We start from the raw sequence: 26096 nt of genomic DNA, 5'->3' as shown, positions 1-26096 counted from the left end.
TCAGGCTGAAGTCCCAGAAAAGAAGCCCAAGACCGACGAGGCCGCGGCCGTTGAAGAAAAGAAGGAAGAAGCAGTCCCAGCAGCCGAGGAGGTTGCCAAGGAAACCGCCGAGGTCGCCAAGGAGGCCGTTGCTGAGGAGAGCGAGGAGGCCCCCGCCAAGGAAGAGGCCGCCCCCGCCAAGGAAGCCGTCGAGGAGAAGGCAGTCGAGAGCGAGGCACCAAAGGAGGAAGAAGCCAAGAAGGAGTAAAAGTTTCCCGCCAAAATTTCGAATTTTGCCGCGCGCATTTTTTCGGCGCCAAATCCCAGTTTCGTTCGTGATGAGAACTTTTTTTAACGAGTTCCAGTTTTTTTTATAAATTATTAATTTATGACGCGAATCGATTTTGAGATAATTGTTTGAAATTAGACACTTAACACATCCCTGACTTTGTTCGTTTTTGCTTCGATTAGTTCATTTTTCGATTAAGTTTCGATTGTCGTTTGCTGTTTCGGTTTGATTATTGTTGGTAATAAACGATTAGTATGATATGAAATAAAGGTTGTGGAATGTTTTACATAATATATAAATGATTTAAATCTATATTTTAGTTATATGTAAATCCATGATGACTATATCACTAATTAATAAATAAGTGATTTCCCACTTAAATTAACTGCTTGTAAAACAATTTTGTAAATTTTTGACCTGCTAATGGTTAACAGAATCAAATCTGCCAGTAATGCAAAGAACCTCCATTGACAACTAACTAATGTATTTAAGAACTATTTTATATATAGGTATGAAAGAACATTTTGATAACGCAGTTAAAAGCACAAATTAACAATCACTTCACATGTTTAATTTTCTTGATTTAGGCAACTACAGCTTAAAATTTTAAAATATTGTTTATTGACACTAAATTTTTTTTTGTTATAAAAAATAGTTGCGGTTTTATAAGATACTTTTTCGACTTAAAAATCTTAATAAGAGTTGAAAAAATTACGTTTCATTTTATTTTCCACTGAAACCCTAATATTTGAAGATATTCAATTGGTAAAGTTACCAGTTGAGCAGTGTAAATTTTTAAAGTAATAGGTGTCATAACTGTGACTTGTCATTAAGTGAGCATTATTGCCTATAAATATTTTAATCCATATTACCATTTAAAAGACGCATATGAACATTAGCCATTAATATATTATACGGTGTTGCGTTGTCCAAGTAAATTAAGTGTTAAATAAGAAGTGTTAAATACAAGGCAGCCATAAAACCGGGAATTTGACCATTTTAGCTAAAAACCTGGAATTAAATATATTAAAAAACTTGAAATTATAAACACGTTCAGTAGTAAAACCAGGGTTGCCACTTACCTGGAATTCGACAATTAAGGCAAAAATAATCTGGAATTTGAAAAATTTTGAAAAAAACCTGGAATTTTTAATAATCTAACATTTTCAGTACTAAAATTTAAATTTGACACAAAAAATCAATCATATAACTAATTTTTTTTTGTCCTCAAAATTTTTTTATTAAAAAATACATTTAAAGTAACTTCACAGCATCTTAAATGTTTTTCTTTTATAGAAATTAGCTTAAAACTAAAAATGTTCACTTTTAAAAACCAGAAGAAATTTGGAAAACCTGAAAAAAATTTTGAAAACGAGTGACTTGACACGAAAAATTTATCCTGTTGATAAAAATTTTATGTCGTTGAAATTTTCATTTTTAAACACATTTAAAGTAGTTCTTTATATTATCGATGTTTATACACTATTTAACACAGTTTCTTAAACTAAGAATTAACCCAAAAATGTGTACATGTAAAAACCAGGAGAAAAATTTGGCAACTCTGTAAATATGTTTGACTTGAAAAGTCGTCATTTACATTTTTACCATACTTTCTAGTAAAGTTGTGATGATTCTAAAATTATGTGCGGCAATGTTTTTTCTTAAGTACAGTAGCCTGCCAACTAGGTACGAACTGCCATATGGTACGCACTTACGCCGTGATCTAATTGTAATATCTTTTACTTAAAAATTAAAAAAACAAACCTGAAATTCTTAAGGGGCAAAAATAACATATTTAAAGTAAATATTACTGTAACAAATTTAAAACTAAATTAATCAGAAAACAAGTTCAGACCAAACAAACTTAAACACCAAATTTATTCAATGAAACCTACGAAGAGCGCAGTTTAAATTTTTATACCTTTCTTATTTAATGTTCATTCAATAAAAAGAAACTATATAATTTAATAAAATATGTTCAAAGTAATAATAAACATTTATCCGTCTAAGATAATTAATAATTTTTGTACTTCGAAAATTTTAGAGGTACATGGAAATACAAAATAAAGTAAAAATTTTTGTGGGTTGAGTATAAATATGCATATATAAACAAATACTTAAATATAATAAATATATACTCAAGACTCATAATATACTTTTAACAAATACGTTAAGTTTTTACCGCTGAAGTATTTGTTTTAAAGGATTTTGCGTTAGTAGTTGTTTGTAAGTTTCTGACTTAAACATGTTTCTATTATGCTAAAATCAGGTGTTTAAAGACCAAAATTTCTTAGGTAAGTACTGCCGGTTAGTAAGCACTTTTGCGTTGTATTTAAAGTGCGTACTAACTGGCAGTACTTACCTAAGAAATTTTAGTCTTTAAATACCTGATTTTAGCATAATAGAAACATGTTTAAGTCAGAAATTTACAAACAAATGTATTTAAAGTGCGTACCTAGTTGGCAGATAACTACATTATTCTATTGGGGTCACCACATCTGTTTTCGATTTTTTTCAAACTAGTTCAATAAACTAAAAAAACGATGCTTTAGTTTAAAATGTTTATGCTTGAAAAATGAGGTGTAACTAAAAATGTAACTAAAGGTGTTATAAAGTTGAGAATGTGGACATTGAACAAAGGGTGCTTTACTACTTTTTCCAAGAAAATTTGGCCATGTTATCGTATTTGAAACTGTTCAGGTTTTAGTTAATCTACTTTAATTACAACCATTAAAGCAGTTGTTACCAACAAAGTATTACATGGAATTTTTGTTCATTTTGTAGAAGAGTGCTTAAAACTTTTATTCATTTTATTAGAACCAAATTTTTCTAAAATTGTCTGTTAATAGCTTTTTCGAACACTTGATAAACAGTTTAACAAAAATTATAAGTCAATTTCCCAGAATGCAAACCAGTTTTTTTTAATCAACTACAAATTTTGTGTACTTAATAGATCAATTCCTATGCATGACGGTGCGTACAACACTTTTTGAAAAACTGTCAGCTATAACTACAGATAAAAAAAGAATTGAGACCATAAAACAAGGCAAAAACATTAACCTGAAATATAGTCATGTGGGTCAAAAAACTGCGGCTTGTAGATCAAGCGGCTCTCAAAACGAAAATTTGTGATATACTTTTTATCTGAATGTATGCATCAAAACAATAAATTAAGAACAGCTCAGGTGGTAAATACTTGCAATTAAAGTATTCTTTAGTAGTTAGTAATTATCAGTGCTTTATTTTTGCTTACTTTGTCACTTTTTTGGTTAAAAAGCCTTAATTTGGCTCGATAGCTTTTCGAAATAACCGCGACATTTGAAAAAAAACATTATACAGTATGGCCCGCAAAAAACTTTTATCATAAACTGGCCCGTCGTTTCGATGAGGCTGCTAACTTTGAAATGTGTGTTCAACACACTAGAGTTGATTAATTGTTCAAACAACTCGCATCTTGTTAGTTTATGTATTAGCATGTTGTAATCTCTAGCGGCTACAAATTTTGCAAGTTTTTTTCTTTGTAGATGTAAAGTTGATACCATCTGCATGGTAAAATATGTTATCTTTACAATAAGGTTTTTAAGCTTCACACACTTTCACTTAAAGTATGTTTATTAAAAAGAAAAAAAGGACTTAAAAAGTTAAGTTTAAGTACCTAGTGTTCATAAAACCTTTCACTTACTGAATCATGCAGACACAGTTAAATGTACTGTTTAGCAGTGCTTGTTTTTTATCTTATAGCTGTTAAATAAGTTAAAATTAGAGGTTAAGGAGCTCGTAAAGTTGTCCTTAAATGAATTATTCAGGGTTCGTACGCATCAGGCTAGGTCTTTTTGTTTAAAAGTTGGTAAAGTATCAGTTTTTTCAGTTAAACTACTAAAAGCTTTAAGAATTTTATTTAGTCGATTAGTAGAATTGAATTTCTTAGTTAACAAATCTTTGGTCTTTATATTAGAATAAGTAACTCTCTATGATATGAGTGACAAAATAGTGTTTTTGATAGATATGTTTTTTAAATTTTTGCAGACTTAATTAGGATTTAGTTTTAATACTAGTATTGACTTCATTACCAGTAAAATACTTTACTTGCATTCACAAATATTTATTTTGAAGTAAGTATTTATTAGTTAGAGGGAAGTATAATATCTGTATTAGTGTCATCGTGATTACAGTTAATTATAAAACTTAAGATTAAGTGAGCTAGAATTTTGAAAGTATGTTGTTAAACATGTTTTTAGCAGTTACATGAAAATTTTAATTCCGATAAATTTTTTGGATGTTTTCTAGGGTTTCATATCTTACTAAACAATTTGGAACTGAAAAGTAAAAAAATATCCCAAAATATCCTATTAATATTAGTCTATGCCTTTACAACTAAACCAATAGGCTACATCGTTTCATCTGGTTATAAGCTCAACTAACAACAGTTAAGAAAAGTATTAGTTTAAGTTAAACATCGACAAGTGTCTTTCTAGAATGTCAAAATTTTGCTAATGACCCTTGAGTACTTTATTTCAGATTATGATGTTTAACCTGATCTTGTTTTAACAAAAGCAAGTTTTAGTTTTTCTATTTATATAAATTCCCAAAAATGGTAAAACGAAAAAACAATTAACAAAATTTAAATTTAGATACAAATTAGTGTTAATTTTTGTGAATCATAAAACTTTTATAGTAAAAGAGCTACTATTTTTTGTGCTGTAGTAAATTTTTTCTTAAGATAAAAGTCTTTTAAAAGTGTAAGAAACAGTTATAAACAATATATTGAATATAAATATAGTTAGGTTGACCAGTCACATTAACTTAAAAAACCTTTTAAATACTTCTGTCAAGAGTCAAGTAGTTTTTTATTTGTTGGTTTGTTTTTAACAATTATTAGTATTATTTTTATCAAACTATTTTTAAGTACGCATCTGTGTACTGCAGGAAACCTACAATAAAATAGATATCTTTTCAAGTAAAATTTTTTTCTTTTTTCTTAAGTGATACTTTTAGAAACATTTTTTTGTTATGCAATTTGTTATGCTTTGAAAAAAGTCACAAAAGTAACTGTTTGACAAAACTTTACAAAGTATAAATAAAATATCCTGTATAAGTTAAGCCCATACTTAAACTAATTGGTTTCCTCTTATTAAAGTAACCAAGAAGAATTAGTCCAACTACCTTAATAAACTTGTTCAGTGGAAAAATTACTTTTATGTTTGTAAATATTGTGAGCTTTTTCGAAAAAATAAATAGTTAATACTGACTTGAAAACTGAATTTATCCATAAAAGCTGTACATACTCAACCTGACATCCTAGACAAAAATAATATGATCCTAAGTGTTTAAATAAGTTTTTTATAGGATTAAAAGACGACCTGTTACATTAAACAGCTTTAATCAATTTACTTGACAACTTATTTTAATTGTGAAAAGAAAACTTGAGTAGTAAAAGTATTGCAACTTTTCATTGTCATTAACACATTTTTTTACTACTTCAAAAGTATCACTGTACAACCCAAAGAAGGGGAAGTAAAAATTAACCAGTTAATAACCAAGTTTAATTTTTTACTCTTTTGCACACGTTTTACCTTAACGAAAAAAATCAGTTGTTTGGTGAAACTTAAGATTGTAAATAGTTTAGTTGTAAAAACTTATACAACATGTTTGTACAAAAAGTAGTTTTAAAACCACGTACTTTAGCAATTCTAAATTTTTAAATTCCTACTTTTTAAGTAGTAAGAGTTTTTACGGCCATTTAAATTGCAACCAGCGTTAAATTAAATTACATTTTTATAACTGTTAATAATATTTAACTAGTTGTGTGTTTATATGGGGGACATGTCTGAGTTGTACAAGTCGTCAGTAAGGTTTATTTTGTTTATCAATAAGCAAACTACTTGCTTTTATAGTTTAGTTTGTAAACTAACAAAGAAAGTATAAGTGAACTTTATTGTATAACAGCTTAAGGTTAGATTATTATCTTTTAAAGTTTTGCATAACTTGATGTTAACTCGTTTACATATGCTATAAAACTTTGTCTTTTCTTTTTGAAAGAGGTAAAAATAGCTACTTTTCAAATTTTGTCGATTAAAACATATAGTTGACAAAAACTGCTCATTTGTTTATTCGGAATGATTTTTATGATTTTCTTAATCAGAAGCTAGTTTTCTGTTTTTGTAAAGGACTTTTTTTCATTGCAATTCTGACTATTTTGAGGTCTTCATAAAAAGAAGTCTGTTAAACATCCTTATGTTCGAAGAACAAGAAAAAAAAAGTATTAGAATAAAACTTTGCATAAATAAGAAAAAAATTGGCAATGAATAAATAGTTCTTTGAGATAAAAATAACTTAAGGAACAAAACATTGAATTTCCTATTGTTGAACTTAATAATTTTTATGTTTATTTAAAATAAATTAAAAAGTTCAAATACAACCATATCTAATATCTCCAATGACCGAACGATCTTTTTGTAAGTCAGGTCGTTTAAATATATTTCTAGTTTTATAGCCAACAATTTTTTTTACTTATAATAACAAGTTGATAAAAACTTTCTATAAAGTACATACTAAAATAGCTTTGTTTGTAAATAAGCTAATAAATAATTAGAAATCAGAAATTTTTTGAAACTAAATTTATAAGCTTTGTTTTGTAGTATAATATTTCATGACTAGTTCATGATAATCAATTTCTTATATAGTCGTCTACTTAAAACAGTTTCAAGTTTTTAATGCTACTTAAAACCACGTTAGGCCTGTTTTTTTATGTTATTGCTCAATTACTAAGTTCAAGATTTCGTTTATGTGCTAAAAACAACTAGAAACTTATTTTTATTAAATTAAAATAATTTATAAAAAAAAGGATTCGATTTCCAGTGATTATGTTTAAAACTAAACATGTTTATTTGTTACCTTTAACACATGTTTTTAAGTACATCACGACCTATAGAAAATTGTTTTTGACAAAACCAGTTGAAGCTTTAATACTAGCTTAAGATACATTTTTATATAAAGTAGGTTTTTATATATATTAATGAAAACTATAACTTATAGCATTTTGCATAATTTGTTTATTCATACAACTCTTTTATTTAAAAGTAAAGGTTAAAAATAGTTTTAATGTCTTGTTACTCGATAACCGAAAGGTTTTTTCGTGCACCAGGTCTTAGGACCAATTATTTTGAGCGCTTTTTTTTGTCGTTCAATAAAAAATATATTCATTGTATATAAACTAATTATTAGGGATTAGTTTAAAATACTGTGAAACAAAAATAATCCAATACAGCTATCTTATTAATACTTACGGCATTTCCTTGCGCTTGTTTAATAAAACAGATCTACAAAGTTTGAAAAAATTTAACTGCATAAAAAAGTAGAACATGGTGAAATTGAAAAATTAAATGTAGATAAAATTTGTCCGAGTCATAAACAAAGTCTAACTTTAATATCCACCCAGCATATAAAATTTCTTATGTTGAACACTTAGAATTTACTCACAAATATAATTTAAAATATATGAGTGAAGGTTATTAACTATAAAAAAAATTTTTACTTTAAAGAGGCTTTTGTTAAGTTAGAAACTGTGTTAAAAAAGTCCTGTTTTTATTCCTCTTTTATAAAATTGTTGTTTATTTCACCAGGTAAAACTAAGAACTGAAATAAAAATAAGGTGTAAAGTTAAAAAGCGTATTAGGAGACAAACTTGTAGTAAAAATCCGAAATGAAAGGTTTTGTTTTTCATAAATAGTTTCATAAATTTCTTTATACAATTAGTTGTTGTTGTTTATTGAACAACAAAAAAAGTGCTCAAAAAGTTTGGTCCAAAGACATTGCTTACGATAAAACCTTTCAGTTATCAAGTAGTACACCACGGATACATACTAATGTCGTGTCAAGGACTTGGGATTTTTTAATCATCTAAAAAGTTCTTTAAGCTTTTAGATAAGGGCAAATGTTTTTGAACATAAAGTTATAAAACCTTTACTAAATTTGATAAAAATTTAAAAGTTTTTTATTGTTTCAGAAACATTCAAAATATCGAATTCTTATTTGCTTTTGAAAAGAATTTTTGAAAAATCTTTCAATTGTTTTTTAAAAATTGTTTTGGAATTGTTGTTTAATAATACTTTTATCTTGTTACAGTCGCCTAAGTATACAAGCTTTTGCAACGGACTTTTATTAAGTACTTAGTTATTACAAATATGCTATATGTCTTAACACCATTATAGCAGACCTAAGCAAAAAGAAATAAAACAGTTAATTTTTGTTAAAAAATATTGTATGTCTTTTAAAACTTTATGAAAGTTTCCTTCATAAAAATGAACCTGGTTTACAAGTTTTCTGAATTAAAAAAAAGCTATTGTCATAGATCACAAAAATAAACAATAACAGTAGAAAAGCTAACTGATTAACTTTTTTGAATTGATGCTTGTAGTAGCTTATTTAAACCTTTTAACACAATACTGAGTATTTCTAACAAAGTTATATTTACTTAGCAAATACCTTTAAAAAATAAAAGATTGTCGAAAAATAAGTAATCCTGGAAAACAATGTTAATCTGTACCCAAGTGGTGTACAACTCGATAACCGAAAGGTTTTTTGTACACTGGGTACTTGGACCAAAGGTTTAAGCACTTTTCTATCGTTCAATAAACTGTTGCATAACCTTGTTTATAAAACTTCTATGCCAAAAAGTAATTGTCTAGAAAATGTTAATAGAGAGCAGATTTGTACAAATTAGTATTGAAGAATATTTGTATTTTTTAAAAGGTTCTTTGAAAATTTTTAAGTTGTTATAAACAGGGTAGCAAGAAATCAAGAAACAAAAATTTTAAAAACACTAAAAAAAATCAAGTTCAAACGAAATCTCTAATCAACTTGAGCAAATTAAAAACTAATTTAATTTATAATTTAACTGAAAACTTTCAAAGTTAGCAAGTAAAAGCATTATCATTTTATATAATAAGTTGAAGTTTATTTTAGAAATAAATTATTTAAAAGAGTGAAAACTAAAGTTAAAATCTGTTTGTAAAACTCGTTTATGTTTTGTAAAAAAAGTCATCAGTTTGCTTTTTTTTAATATCATGTCGAGCTAACCAGTTTGGTATTTGAACTTGAAAACTACAATACAACCTTTATATATAGTTATATTGAACGAAAAAAAAGATTAAATATTTGGCCCTAGGACCTGGTGCATGTAGAACCATTTGAGTCAGGTCGCACACTACTTGGATACCTTTTAACGTCTTTTCTAGGACAGTTAATAAAAGTAAAATTACAGTATAATAGTATTTAATTTTACAAGCAATTGAAACTTGAACAACAGATGGGATAATAAAATCAGAAGCTTATAAGATTAATAAGAAGATAATAATTTTTAAATATATTCCAAGTTTGCAGTATTTTACAAAACTTTCGGCTATGTTTTTTAGAAACAAAAAAAGTACAAAACTGAACAGGTTCATCAATAAAGTTATAGGTGACAACGTTGAATGGGGGAAAAAAGGAGATTCTCAACTTCAAAAACTAGATAAAACAAGCAAAATATGAGTTTTACTTTGAGCAGCAGTTTTTAACTTTTTACCCCTTTTTGGAAGGTAATTACCGAATTTCTCCCCAATATACAAAACAGTGTTTAATATGGAGGAAAAAAACTAAATTTTTTAAACTTCAAGGTTAAATAATAATGAGAAAATTAAATTTTTTATTTACTACCAGGTTTCGGTAGCGAAAAAAAGCACTTTTAAAGTATTTTAAAATAATAAACTGCATGTTACAATGTTGTTTATCTGTTATGTTATTTAAAAAATTGTTTATGCAAGAAAATATAAACAATACTAAAATGTAGCATATTCAAAAACTTCAAGCTTTTAATTGTATAATTGGGTAAAATTAGTACTAACTAAAAGAAATTGAATTAAACTAATGTAATGAGTCAAAATAAATTTAATTCGGAACTTTTTAGAAATATGTATACCTAGAAATTTATCGAAATTAATTAAAAACTATCTCAAACTAGAATTTAAACCAAGAACCACCAAAACATTAATGTTAAGCTCTTTATATTTCAGTAAATCGAGAAACCTAGTTTAGTTAAGACAAAAATGACTTAACTTTAAGGTAATTAAATATGAAAAATGTTAACATTTAATCTTTAAAAATATAATGTAATTTAAAACGACAAATAATAATTATTGATCTACATGAGCTGTAGTAAAGAAAATTTACACTCTGAAACAAGGAAATTTATCCCAGGTTAAGAATTGGGTTTAAATGTATTATAAACTTACAACAATATCTGAAATTTTAATTGTCAATCTCTATTCTTCATAATGATAACTATGTTTTCAATCGTAATTTAAGTTTTATGTACTTTATTTTGTTGTTGGTTTTTTACCAAAATAGCCTTTAAATTAATTTCTTAAATATCCAAACCAATCTTTAATATTACTAAAAATACTTAATTTCCTAATTACTAAGCTAGTAAATATTAGTTGTCACTTATTAGTTAATTTACTTGTGATCATCGTTGAAATGTGAATCTACTGTAAGTAAAAAAGTTATTAAAAACTTTTGTTCTTATTATTACGTTCTTAAATGTGGTCTGAGAATTCAACTGTTACCTTCTACTAATATATATTTGCATCTAAACTTTACCTTAAGTTAAAAATTCAAGGTTTTTCGATTTTTAATTGAATAAAATAAAACATGCGTATGTAGGTCGAAATAATTTAATATGCACGAAGACTCTTTTGCACAGGTTATATTTAAAAAAAATTCTTTTTTAACTTTTATTTTTGTTTACTACTACCCCTAACCCTGGGTCGATAACTTTTTTGTTTTTTCATAATTTATTTCCTTTTTTGATCAAAAAATTTTATTAGGTGTATGTTTTTCTGATTTCTATCACTGTTACCCCTAAACCTTATCCTTGGTCGGTAACTTTATTAATTTTCTTTTTAAATATACCTTATTTTTCTGTTTTTTTTTTAGAATTATTTTATTAATCTCCTACAATAAAACTTTTGCTAAAAAATTCTTTTCGTGTAAAAGTGTCGCTTCGTGCATGTTTGACCCTGTGTGCAAAAATGTCTTAGTGCAAATTGTATTTTCAAATGCATATAACTTTTTAAGTTGTGGCCCTTCGAACATAAAAAATGTATATTATTAGAATTGGCATGTAACCCTTTAAAAGAGTAAAAAACAAGTGAAAATAATTTAATTTAATCATGCTTTTATATCTAAAGCTCCCTATAGAGAATAGACTGTTAGTACACATCAAATAGTTGATTGCATATTTATGCATATAATAGATCTCCGTAATCTCTCTAAAATACACTTAAACTATAAAACATACTATGAATTCTACTTAGAGTCGAAAGTAAAAACACGTTACAATATATAACAAAACTTTTGCAAATTAGAATGTAATTTACACTGAAGATAAAAAGCATTAAATGTCTTACGAGCAACAATCATTTAAAAAGATCAAATTATTTGGTCTGACTGGCAAATTGCTAAATATGGGTGTGAGGAACAAAGGTTAGGTGTAAAAAAGCACGAGTGCTCAACTTACAGCGCTTTTATGGTTCATTCAAAAGGTTATTATCCGCCTTTTAACAAAGTTAAAAAGGTTTGCCAAAACTGAGCTTAACTTTCCTATTTATGGGGCCAATATCAATTTGTGGAGCAAGCCAAATTTAAAGCAGTGACACTAAAAGGTTCTTTAAAAAGCTTCAGTTAAAGCGATGACAAGGCATGGTTAGTTATCTTCATTGAAGCTACATATATGTATTTAATTCTAACATCTAATTGGCTGGATATATAAATCGGGTCGCTGCCAAATTTGTACGGGCGTACAAAATTGCACGAGTGCACAAAGATACTTTCAAAAGGTTCAATTAATTTAATTTTTTTTTCAAATTAGTTGTTTTTGTTTGTAACCTAACCCTCGGTCAGTAAGTTGATTTTTTTAAAGAGTAATTTATTTTCATTTTTTTCTATTACTGTTACCCCTAACCCTTAGTAGCTTTTTTTTTAACTATTTAATTTTTATTAGTTATTTTTACTATGACTGTCACTCCTAACCCTCGGTCAGTAACTTTTTTTTTTATTTAATTACTTTTTTTATATTTTTTACTCTCGTGCAAAATTGACCCTTGGTGCAAAAACGTCTTTGTGTAACTTTGTTCCCTCGTGCAATTTTGTTCACTCGTGCAACTTAGAACCGTTTCCATATAAATAAGGTCTGAATTCTTAAAATATTTTATAGGGGATTTTCGAGTCCTCACTTCATAAAACCGAGTCTTTGTTGTTTGTTTAAAGCCGGTGTTTATTTCTATTTATCCTAAACTAACTCTATTCAAAATTAAAATTTACATTTACACTGTGTATCCATTTTGAAATGGGCTCAGGGCCGCATACTAGAGTTGCCCATGGAGTTCAGTTTATTCATTAAGTTATTGTTCAACAATTTTTACTTTTTGTAATTATAAAGCATTTTATAATTTAAAATTTTTCAAACTTTTACAATTTAGCATAGGTTTAATATGAAATTTTAAATATTTAACTTTATAAAATCAGTCTAGAGCGCAGTATTTGAAATAAAACAAACAACTTTTAGATTCCTTTTAAATTTTATTTCACAAAAAAACAAACTAAAAGGAAGAACTGGAAAAACGTAAGAAACAGAAAAATTAACTAAACTTCAAATAGAACTCATTATATATATATACTTGTTAAATAAGAAGAAATTCATTCAAACTACACCCTGGTTTGTCGCGATTGAATCGTGTTACTACTTTTTAGGGGCCTTTGTGGCAGCGGTTTTCCGATGTCTTTCCCGCGCAATTTGATGCCAAGTGCACGCTCCAATTTGCCCATGACCTGCAAGTGTAATGAAATCACTTAAATCTTTACTGATCGATTATGAACTTCATATAAACATAAATGTTACATCAATTGACTAAATAACTCTTTTTTAAATAATTACAGAAAAATGTGAATGGTATACTTTAATTTATTATGTACTAAAAATAGTTTAATTTTAATGATTATATTTTACTTCAACTTTGGTTTAATAAAAAAAAAAAATTTAAAACCAAATTAACTTGCAATTCAACCTGGTTATGATGAATTATTTTAATATTACACATTTTTATTTCAAATACTGTAACAAGTAAATTTGTTGTACACATATATACAGGATTGCCAAAAGTTTTTGAGAAATTTTTTTCGAGTTTTTCAAAGTACAAGTTTTTAGGTCTAGGTTTAGTATAAATTTTAGTGTAAGATAAAAACTGTCTAAAATATTATAACAATATTGAAAAGATACTGTTAAGTTACTTTAAATGTTTTTTCAGTAATATTTACGAAAACAAAAGTTGTTATTTATAAAATATATATTTTATGTCAAACTGATGTTTTAATACTTGATATGTAAAAACTGTTTAAAATCCTAGGTTTTTCCAGTTTAATCAAAATTTCTTAAATTTTAGTTTTTCAAAGATTTTAGGTTTTTTGGCAACCCAGTATATATATTAATGATAATAAAAAGAAAATAATAATGGTTGCTGCAGTTATCACTCCTCACAAACACAAAAAATTTTTTGTAAGACAAATTAAAAAAATTTTTACGTGTTTTACATTTAGTATCAAATTGAAAAAAGCTGTAGAACCATCTTCAAACAATATAAAAAAGTGGATACTTTTTCTTAAATAAAACAGAAACATTTTAGAACTTTGAAAATTTAGAGTAAAAAAAATGGGCAGATTATATACAATTCTAACTTTTTTTATTTTCTAATAACAAAATTCCATCAGAAAAATTCATGTATATAGAGTACAATATTTTACACCATAACTTTAAAAGGTATATTTTTTATAAATAAAGAAAGCACAAATTTTTTAACTTTTAAAATAAATATAGTTATTTAATACATGAAAAAATGAAAGCTTTTATTAAGTTTTTCTTTTAATAAACAGGTGTTGCACAAATTAAAAAATACAAGACTCTATTTTTGTTGGAGTGTGAAGAAAACTAAACTATTGTTTTATAAAAAAAAAATATTCACCCATAAAAGTAGAAACACAACAGTATAAATTTTAAACATTATAAATAAAATCAAAATTATGATATGATCTTTAAACTGCAAAACAAAAATGAAACGTATAGCATAGAGATTATTTTTTAATTAACAGACTAAATAGATTTATGCAAATTAAATATTTTAAACGCAAATAACTATATAACTAACAGACTAGAAAATTTGAAAAAAAAAACTGTCTAGGCTAATAGAAAATTGAAATGTATACTTTAACATATTTTTGGTGCACATATAATTAGCTCTAAAGTTTTCAAAAACGCTATAACTTATTACAAAATTCTTTCAGTAATTAGACAAAAAATTAATATTGATTATTGTTAAAAAGAACTGAAACTTATACACATTAACTTGAGATAGTAAACTTTAACTGAACGCACAAAACACTCAATGAATGTTTTATAGAGCACAAAGGATTTACTTAAACATTTCTACAGGACTTGAGAAAAATATCATACCTGGTTGTTAGGGATGACTACTAATTACAAAATATCACCATAGCAACGTACCTGGTTGTTAGGGATGACCCACTACTTATAAAACATCACCATAGCAACGTACCTGGTTGTTAGGGATGACTACTACTTACAAATTATCACCATAGCAACATACCTGGTTGTTAGGGATGACCCACTACTTATAAAACATCACCATAGCAACGTACCTGGTTGTTAGGGATGGCCCACTTACTACAAATTATCGCCATAGCAACGTACCTGGTTGTTAGGGATGACCCACTACTTACAAAACATCACCATAGCAACGTACCTGGTTGTTAGGGACGACTACTAATTACAAAATATCACCATAGCAACGTACCTGGTTGTTAGGGATGACTACTACTTACAAATTATCACCATAGCAACATACCTGGTTGTTAGGGATGACCCACTACTTATAAAACATCACCATAGCAACGTACCTGGTTGTTAGGGATGACCCACTACTTACAAATTATCGCCATAGCAACGTACCTGGTTGTTAGGGATGGCCTTGCAAGCTTCGTACTCGTTGACGACCTGCGGTTTCTCGTTGATCTTGGTCGCCAGCTCCTTCTGGGTAAGTCCCTTCTGCTGCCTCCCCTTCTGGATGAGGCGACCCACCGACATCGACACCTAGCGGTGAAATGTTTGATATTTGATAAATAAAAGCTAATTCAACTTTGTTCAGGAATAATAATTGTCATCAAAAGGATACACATTTAAAAGAAAAAGTTTAAACAACTTACTATGTTATGGGAAGTGTAATTATTTACAAAAAATACTATGTAGTTATTATATATATATGTACATGTAATTAAACCAACTTTGTTGTGGGATAACTCTTCAGTTTCTAAATCCAACTTCAAAGTGTTCTTGCTGGTTGCCTGAAAAAAGTATTTAAATTATTTTTCATATTCATCTTTATTCAGGTAGTTGAAAATATTGCTTTTTAAAATTATTTTACAGTTTAATATTTTTTTACTATAAGGTGTTTGTCAATTTAAATTAATAATTTAAATGGTTTTTCTTTGAGTTACCTGGAAGTTATAGTTTTTTTTTTTGAAGGTGCTGACAGCTTTTGAAATAAATTTACTTCTGTCAGCCAATATTCTTTAAAAAGCTTTTTTAAATACAAACTCAATCAATTCATAAGAAACTAAAAAATGATAACTCAAATGGTAAACGAATAGAACTTTGTAAATTAATACAAATTATAATTTATATAAAAAACTTGAGCTTTCATCTACATATAATTTCTTGAATTTTAACTTCATCGTTTAGTTGGTTGTTTAACTTAAAAATTAATTTTTAATGTGATTTCTTGAAACTTTAAAATAAAAGCAATCTATGTAGTGTATTTAAGTTATCTATTAGCAGGCTAAAATTATTTTTTTTCTTCTACACGACAGTATTACTAAGTGAAGTCTAATTAACTAAAACAATTTAATCAAGTTATGCTATTAAAAATTACTCAACTATGTATGTAACAATCTATAGATGTAACCAGAAAATAAAGCTTACTAAGTTTTAAATTAATAAAACTTTAATTTAAAAAACTTACCTTTTTTAATTGTCTGTTGTTTTCAATAAAAGTTTTAAATTATTTTGGTATAAAAAAAGAATGCATGTATATAAGAACTTTATTTTATGCTTATATAATGAAATAAAATTAATCATAACACCCACTTAGCCAACTAAAACAAATGCTGTTGTTATTTCAAACGCAATGGCTTTTAAAAACACATGTGCCTAGCAAATTATATAGGAACTTTTATTCAATTTATTTTAATATACAACTTTCCATTGCATACAATTTTTTTTGAAAGATAAAATCTTAAATTTTCATGCTTATCAATTTAGCTAGAAGTTAAGTATACAGACTAAATCATTTATTCTATATATATATATATATAATACACTAAATATCAAAAGGAGCACAACAGTTAGTTTTATTAAAGACATTTAACATTTTTTGTGTACAATAAGCTTAGCTGGTTAATGCTTAAGTCAACAATCAAAAAATAAAATTGCTTCAAAAGTTTGTCACAATATTGTACAGTAGCGGTTATTAACCTTTTTTTTAATATTTTACCCCTTTTTGGTAGGTTAGTTACGAAGTTTACCTCCAATATACAAAACACTGCTTATTTTTGAGGAAAAAACTAGATTTCATAAACTTTAAGCTTACTAAATGTAAAAACTCATAAAATTTAAAGAGTTTATTTATCTTTACTAAAAACAAAGTAAAAAACTAACTTATATATTAAAAAGACAACAGACAAACATTAATTTACACGAATATTTAATAAAATTTATTTCTTAAAACAAAACAATTTACCCCCGGGGGTAAATTTACCTTAGGTTAAGAATCGCTGTTGTACAAGGAAAGTATTTATAAATTTAAGTAAGACGATATTGTCTTAAAAAAGCAGTTATTTAACCTTACTAAGAAAAAAGTTGTAATAGCACATGCTATAATACCTAGGAAAGCTTTAAAAGAAAAAAAAGATTGCAAGTAATACTAAGGATAACACGTAAATTAAATAATTTCTTTTGTTGAAATAAAAACGATATGGCTAAGAATTTGATAAATTTATAAATAACTCAAACAAGTTGATTTTAAATTCAATCGTTTTCTAAATTTATAAATGTTCATGTAAAATTTAAAAATAAATTGATTATTTAAAAATTTTAATATTTTTGCTGCATGATAAAATATAATCACAACTTGATTTTAGTACCAGTGTTAGTTAGGTTAAAACAAAAGAATTACAGGTAAAAATTTTTAGTTATCTACACAGTGAACTGCAAGTTCTAAATTATGAATGAACTTACGAGCAATAGTAAAAAAAAAAAATACAACTAAAATTGTTACAACAGCTTTAAACTTTAAGTTTCAGATAGTGTTACGTAAAAAAAAGGTTTAGAAGTACATGTTACATAATACTTCAGCTTGTTGTAGTGTAAAATTTTGACTTTTTTAGTACCAGCTAATCTAGCCAATACACCAATAGTCAGCAGTTCTAAAAACGAACGACTTAAATATGCTTAAAAGCCTATTTTGAATTGGTATTTTCTAGTATAAATATTAAGGGACAAAAAGTTTTGAAAGTTAACAAAATTAAAGTTAAATAGACTTTTGTAAAACAAATTAATATTTAATTAATTTAAAAAAAAACTTGAGTGCGGCACTTAAAGTAGGCTCAAGTTTTCTGATATAGATGCATACACAAACAATAAACAAGTAAATAAATATATAAAAACTGTTTTTTGTTTTTTTTGTCATAAATTTTCTATTTTTTAATTTAAAGAAAATTCTTTTCAACATAATTTTCTTAATATCGCAAGGAACATTCCCTGAAAGTTTGAAGGAGTTATCTCAAAAAATGTAAAAGAAGCTAGATTGTTAAAGATTTCTAGTTATTTGCTGTTTTAGTTTGTACCTCCTATAAGGAACCTATTGTAGTCTCCGACTTATACCAGCTATATCTCAAAAGTTATTTGAGTTTTAAAAATCTGTGAAAAGCAACTTAAAATTCATAAAATAAGACTAAATTGTGAAAAAGGTGATAAACTCCCCTATGTCCTTAACTTAGTATATATAATCAAATACCTGTTTTTTATTGGTCCCTGCTGCTTGCTTCTGCCTCGTTTCAACATTGGCACCACCTCTTCTCATTGCCGAGTTCACCGCTTGCTTTGATTTGGCTGCTCCCGCGCCCTTTAAACAATTAAAACAAATAGTATAATAAACTATGTTTAACAACTACAGTTTGTTTGATAAAACTAATGTTACAAAGTGGTTCTTGATGGTTAGATTTCAATGCAGAATTTGTAAAATGCATCCTATAGTAGGAAAAGATTTAATCAAAAACAGGGTTGCCAAATGTTCTTAGAAAATTTTCTCCAGGTTTTTAAAAATACACAGCTTAGTTTAAAATAACTTCAAGGTTTAAAACTGAACGCCATTGAAAAGATATCTTAAAGCTTCTTTACATGTGTTTTTTAATAAAAAAAATACTATGATGACGATAATTTTTTTTATCCATCTTTACGATAGAATTTGTGTCAAATCGAAATTTTAAAACATAACATGTTAAAGTTGTTTAAAATTCCAGCTTTTGTTTAGACTAAATTGTTAAATTCCAGGTTTTTTCAGGATTTTTGGCAACCCTGCAAACACTATGATAAATATACTGAACTAAAATAAATACAGCATAGGAAAAAAATCAGTTCAATTGAAAATTTACTAACAAAACTAATTTAGTAGTTTATCAAATAAAAGAACTACATTGAAATTATTGTAGTTATTTTGTTTCTACAATGAAATACAACATTTGTATGCTTGCTAATATGTTTAACTCAATAGTGTTGAACGAAATAAACTTGAAAAATTTTATTTAATAAAACATTTTAATGCAGAAATTGTAAATTTTAAATAAGCTCAAATAAAAAAAAAGTGAAAGTCTACCATGTATAAAAACAAAGATGGTTAGATTATGAAAAATTCATGGATTGTTATGGAACTTAAATTAAGTTTTAGCAGCTTAATGACATGAATATCTGCTTATTTATTCTAAACTTGTTTGGTTTTACGTCAAGCTTTTTCATATTTTTAATTAGCTTAAATACAGTGTTTGCTAATAAAGAAATTTAATACAATTAACAATTAAAAATGGAAAATAAATAAAACTTTTGATTAAATTATTTTTTTAGATAAGGATATTTGTTAACAGTTGTTCTTTAAAACTTAATTGATTTATAGGGTAGGTGTCTAATATGCACAAAGGGACATTTTTGCACAAAGACACTTTTAATCAATAAGAATTAATAGTAATAACTAAACTTTTTTTTTATCACTATTACCCTCATTATATAATTGTTTTTTTATTAATGAATGTTCTTAAGTACGTATGTTTTTACTTAATATAATTAGTGTTCTGTCACTATTAACCTTAACCCTTGATTGGTAACTTTTTTTTTTGTTTGATTTCTATTATTATCATTATGGAATTGGTGGACTGTTTTGCAATTTTAATTTGTTACTTAAAATTGTAATTCCAAATTTATTTATGTTCAAATGTGCTCACAACTTAACCTAATTTAGTAAGTTTATTGTTTCTATTAGATTTTTTTTTTGAAAGTATTTAAATTAGGGAACAAGTCAAATATGCACAAAGACAATTTTAATGAAGATATATTTTTGCACAAAGACACTTCTGCACAAAGGGTCACTTTTGGATGGAGTAAAAAATAAATAAAATAAAAAGATTAATTAATGAAAAAGTTATCTACTAAGCTTAGGGGTTACAGTGATAGTAAATTAAAAAAAAGTTACCAATCAAGGGTCAGGGGTAACAGTAATAGAAAAAAATATACATGTACTTAAGATAATTTATTAATAAAAAAATAACAAAAAAAATTGACCAAGAGTAAGGATGGGGTAATAGTGATAGTAAAAATAATATTGCTGGCTATAAAAGTTGATTCATTCAAGTTATAAAATTATTATTAGTCTTTTCTGTTTAAAACACCTTTTCAAAATCCATTAAAAATAACAAAAAAATTAATAAAATATTTAAGTACACTTTCACCAAAAGATCAACTATTAATTGTTTTATACATCTAATTACATTTTAATTTAACTTGTATATCAGGGTTGCCACTGACTTTTGGCAAATTTTCTCCAGGTTTTCAAAATTTCTTTCACCTTTAAGTACTTGTTTTTAGGTCTATTTTAATTTAAATTTAATTTTAAGGTAAACAACTGTGTTAAATAGTATAAAATCATTGAAAAGATACTGTAATGCTACTTCAAAAATGTTTTTTAATAAAAAATTTTTTGATGATGGCAAATTTTTTATCTATATGGTAGATTTTTTGTGACAAATCAAAATTTTTTTACTTAACATGTCAAAATTGTTTGAAATTCTAGGTTTTTCCAGGTAAAGTGGCAATCCTGTATGTTGGTTAATATGTTTTCAAAATTTTCAATTTTGATTTATTGTAATACCATCTTGTAATTAACAGTACCAATAACTGTTGTATGCGTTTTTTTGGTTTTCAAGTTTAAAACAAAATAATTTATGATACATAAGAATTTTTAAAGTTAATGGATATAAATACAAAAAAAAAACACATAACATTCGGGTATTAATTTGTTTAGAGTATAACATTAACTTGACATTTTTATCAAAAAAATCATTCTTTAAATGATAATAAAAATTAGTCACATATATAGTATTAACCGTTCAAGTAAATCAACAACAAACTCAATATTTTATTTCTACAGTATACAAAAATATAGAAAAACAGTATAATAATTCAGTTTATAAAAAAGGGTAGCAATATTAATATTTAATTAATTTGTTTACATTGAGCTTTTTAAACAAAATTTATTAGAGGTTATGTTTTTCTATTAAAATAAAACATACTCTAATTTTTTTTAGTACCCTATCAAGTCAGATTTGATGCATAAATAAATTTTACAAAAAATACAATTGCAATTTTGTGTGTTCACTGAAAAGTTGTAATTGTTCTAGGTTCATTTACTAACTTAAGCAGTGTTATTAGGCAACTTAATTTTTCAAGAACCATTTTTAAAGTTAATTAAAAAATATTAAAGCACTTGAACTTATGTTAATTTATATAAACAAGTATCTAAACTCCCATTACCTTGTTTGTCTTTCTCAAGTAAGTGACCGAATCCCAATCAGTGTTAGACTGCATTTTGTTGTATTTTTTAACTAAAATAACGGTAACTGTAAGAAATGAAAAACAACATATTATTTATAAATATGTTAATTTATCAGTTTTTAATCTGCGTCAAAAGTAATTTTTGAGAAACTAAAAAACAATATTTAGGAACTACTAGTATTAATATTAACAATGAAAAATAACCATAAAACATTTATGTGACTTGAATGCACTTTTAGGATTTAAAAACACTAAATATATATATATTTTATTATTTTTTAAACACTTCAAAAGCAACAGGTTTGTAATAAACTTATATAAATTTAATTTACATTGAAACTGAACTATTGTTATAAGTTTTCATGTATCAAGTAAATAAATATAAATCAATGTTTCTTAAATCTTTTAGGGTGATTTTGGATGTCAGGAGGAAATGACTGGTAAGAAGTTAAAAAGGTAAAAGGGTAATAAACTTGCAAAAGAGAAATTGTTTACTAAATTTATGCATAAGAGGCTAAAATAAGTTTGGGAAATACTGGTTTAAAATTCATTATGTGAGTTATTTACTTAACAAACACTTGAGTAAAATAATTTAATTCGTTTGCCACTCTTTAAGACAAAAAAATAGAGTAGATGAAATTTACTTGAATTTAATGTGAAAAAAAGCAAAAAACTGAACAATCAAGCTTAAACTATTAAAATAAAAAAAATTAGCTCAGTAAAAAAAAAAACTTTCAAAAAGAAACACAATTTAAACCATAAAAACTGGCTAGAGATTTAGTTAAATTATCCTAAAAAGCCTGCATTAAAAAACACTCAGACAAGCAAGAGTTTGTGAAAAAATTCAAATTAGCTGGGTTTATGGGTGGTTACCCTGTAAAATGCTTTCAATACAAAAATCTATAAAAGTCGATTTCTTAGATATTTAAAACTATGCTAAAAACTTTATTTTTTGTTATTATTTAGCCAGAGACCTTAAAGTTCCAGGAAGCATTCTTCTTATTAGTCAAAGAATTTATGAAAATAAAAACTTTAAAACATTGAAAAATATAAACTTTTTTAGTAAAAAAGCTGTGGCTCTTGTTCAAAAAAAAAATCTTACTTTCTAAAAAAAAATTCATTAAGTAGAATGGTCAAAATATTAGTAACATATTTAATCTCAAAAATTAAAAGGTTTATTTAAGGTAAAAAAGTAGACATATTTAAATACTGAGCCATTAGTTTGTGTCTTTTATAAACAATCTATAAATTCACTAACTTAGATACCTTTTATCTCAAAAAATACTGTAAATTTTTTAAAGCAGAAAAAAAATAAGCTGATAGCTAAGAGAAATCTCTACAACCTGTAAAAAAGGGGTAGGTGTGAAACTTGCACAAGGAAACAAAATTGCACAAAGACACTTTTGCACAAGGACATTGTTGTAGGTAGGGAATGAATTTTTTTTTTTTTTATAATAACTTAAAATTTTTAGTTTTCATTAATTTTAATTACGTATTTTTTTTACCATCACTGTTACAACTTATCCCGGTTAGTAACTTTTATTTTTCTTTTATTATAACTTAATTATTATTTATGTTAGTTATTATTTTTCTTTTTTTTTAATTTTTACTATTACTTTTACCCCTAATCTTTACCCTCTGTCAATAAATTTGTTTTTTCTATAAATTAGACTTATTTAATTTCTTTTTTTTTTAAACTTATTTTTTCTGTTTTTTTACCCTTGTGCAAAAATGACTCTCCGTGCAACACTACTGTCACTTGTGCAAAATTGTCTTTGTGCAATTTAGTCCCTTTTGTGCAATTTTTACCCGTTCTTGTAAAAAAAGGTGTATAAAAAAGTTTCTGCTTGTTTTTAAACAGATAAAAATTTATTAGAAACTTTTTATAAAAAAAAGTTAGTGAACATTTTTAAAAATACTTGTATAAATTAGGGGTTACCACTCTGTTAAAAAACAGTCTGTGTATGTGACTAAAATTACGCCCAAATTACACCAAGCAATTTTATTTATAAAAAAAACAATAATTTGATCTAAAGAAAAAAAAAACTTTTGATCAAGTTTAAATACCTTAGAAACATCAACAATAAAAAAAATTGAAAAAATAAAGATTCAAGTGAAATCACCTGTGTTTTACAGAAAAATGGTTCAATTTAGCCAGTATTTTTCAAGAGCTAGAGTTGTACACAGTCTGTGGCAACCCCAAAAACAATCATCATATTTACTATTGACAATAAATTAAAGCAGTATAAATATAAAACTATAAAGCAAGCAACTAGTACTGATATTACAAAAATTGATGATAATAAAATTTATTATAATTCACTAAAACTTTAAAAGTTGCTATTTATTAGTATACTACATCAGCGCTTTTGTTTTACTTTTGTTTGATGATATTATTAAAAAATACTTTATCTGTTTTTTAATATTTATAATGATTATTAACACCTATATCTTAAATGGACAAGTTATATTGCCTCACAACATATGAAGTTAAATATATTTTATTAAGCTGCTAAGTTGAGGGTTTACAATTTTTTATAAAATTAAATAAAAGGTAAAAAAACTATCTTAAATAGTATAATAACATTGAAAAGATACCGTAAACCTACCTTAAAAGAGTTTTTATGAAAAAATTAATAAGTTATCTTTTTATGGTAGCTTTTCGATATTTGAGAGAAACTTTTTTTTTTAGATGTAAAAATTCTTTGAAATTCCAGTTGTTTTCAAAATTAGAGGTTTTTTAAATTTCTTTAATTCTATGTTTTTCCAGTTTTTTTTTAACCAAATTGTCAAACTCCAGTTTTTTTAGGATTTTATGTGTTTTGGCAGCTCCATAAAAAAACATAATATTGAAACTTCATCTCATTAAAAGTCAATAAACTATTAAACTATTGTCTTGATATATTTAAAAAATCTTTAAACTATCACGATTATTGTATAAAAAATAAAAACTATCCTGAGTCAGCCGGAGTTAATAAAATTCAATTTATCCTGAGTGTGTGGCAACCCTGGTTGTAAAAAATTGAAAGTGAATATGAGCAAAAAAAAAATTAACAAGCACCTAAGTATTTTCAGCCTTAAAAATCCATCCTTAAATAGACAAATTTCTGCAACTTTTTTGAATGATTTTATTTACATACTCAAATCCTTAAAACATTAAAAACAAATAAGTACAAATAAGTTACCAATTGAGGGTAAGGGTTAGGAGTTATAGTGATAGTAAAAAGAAATGATAAAAATTTAAAGTCGTAAAAAAAAGGAATTCAAAAAAATTTTCAACCTGTGCAAAAGTGTCTTTGTGTCTAAAAATATTGAAATTGTAAGTTTTAAATATTTTTGAAAAGAGGTTTATGCTCAGTAACAGAAGTTTGTTGAAAAAAAGTCTAGTTTTAAAGTCAAAAAATACTTTTATTATTTTTTTATTTGAAATAAAGTTTTTATTCATATTCTAAAAAGCAATCAAAACAGTTTAACATGTTTTGTGTTTAAAAACATTGAAAATAAAATATTTTGGAAACACCTGTTTATTTGATATTTTTTAATTTTTGAGGATGGATTTTTGAGGCTGAAAAGACCACAGTATTAAAATTAAATACTAAAAATAATAAAACGACTTAAGAAAACTTAGATTTTAAGAAAATAATTGCAGCAGGGTTGCTAAATGTTTCTGCCAAATTTTCTCCAGGTTTTCAAAATTTCTTCAAGGTTTTTAAAAGTACATATTTTTGTGTCTATTTTCAGTTTACTGTTAAGTTTTAGGTAAGAAACTGTATTAAATAGTATAAAAACATTGAACTTTAATGCTGCTTTAAATGTGTTTTCTAATAAATAAATTTTTGATGATGACAACTTATTTTTATCTATATGATAGATTTTTTGAGTCAAATAAAAGTTTACTACTAATTTTCTTAAGAATTGATCTAAATTCCAGCTTTTTTCAAGTTTTTTAGCCTAAATTCTCAATTTCTATGTTTTTCAGGTTTTTTGGCAACCCTGTTGTAGTCATAAATTTATATTTGTTAAGATTTACTAAGATATATAAAAATTACTATTATTTTTATTTAATATCCAAACTAGCCTTTGTAAGTAAGAGTGTTTTTTTCAAAAAAACTCAAACCAACTTGAGATATCCTGAGTGTAATACTTAATTATTTTTGTCACTAACATTAATCCTATTTAGAAGAGCTTTTTCTGCTAACTGGTAGTTGTTTAATAAGTACATTATTAAAGTCCTTAAATTTGTACTCATAACTAGAGTAACAAAATTAAAATTGAGAAAAAGTATTTATTTCTTGAATTTCAATAATTTTTTTTAGAGAATAATTGTTGAAGTTATGTTTAAAATTCAAGAGTTCATTCTACAATATTTTGCCTAAATATATTTTAGAAATTTCAAGGATTCCTGGTTGAAATAGAACTAACTACTGATTTTTGTTTTAATTTTGTATACTTTAACTTTTTACATGAGTTTGCTATGTGTTAAAATTTATTTCCTATTTAACTTACAAGACTAACATTAAAGTTTAGTATATAAGCTTTATAGGTATAAAGTTATTAAAACAGCTA

At 25.9% G+C, this 26096-nt stretch overlaps 1 protein-coding gene across 1 annotated transcript; it reads right to left on the bottom strand.

The window, feature by feature from the left end:
• Positions 1–12925: 12925 nt before the first annotated feature.
• LOC145846555 (endothelial differentiation-related factor 1-like) lies at positions 12926–21591 on the bottom strand. The gene is made up of 5 exons (XM_082953270.1): positions 21510–21591; positions 18448–18555; positions 15659–15718; positions 15327–15467; positions 12926–13135 (listed from the first exon to the last, which is right to left on the bottom strand). The coding sequence occupies exons 1-5, from the start codon at positions 21561–21563 to the stop codon at positions 13013–13015; spliced, it is 486 nt and encodes a 161-aa protein (XP_082809396.1). The 5' UTR covers positions 21564–21591; the 3' UTR covers positions 12926–13012.
• Between the last annotated feature and the right edge of the window lie 4505 nt (positions 21592–26096).

Source organism: Thalia democratica, unplaced genomic scaffold, assembly GCF_965202585.1.
Source record: "Thalia democratica unplaced genomic scaffold, ktThaDemo2.hap1.1 HAP1_SCAFFOLD_510, whole genome shotgun sequence".
NCBI lineage: Eukaryota > Metazoa > Chordata > Thaliacea > Salpida > Salpidae > Thalia > Thalia democratica.
The sequence above is the reverse complement of the archived record's forward strand: the minus strand, read 5'-3'. Positions and strand labels throughout refer to the sequence as shown.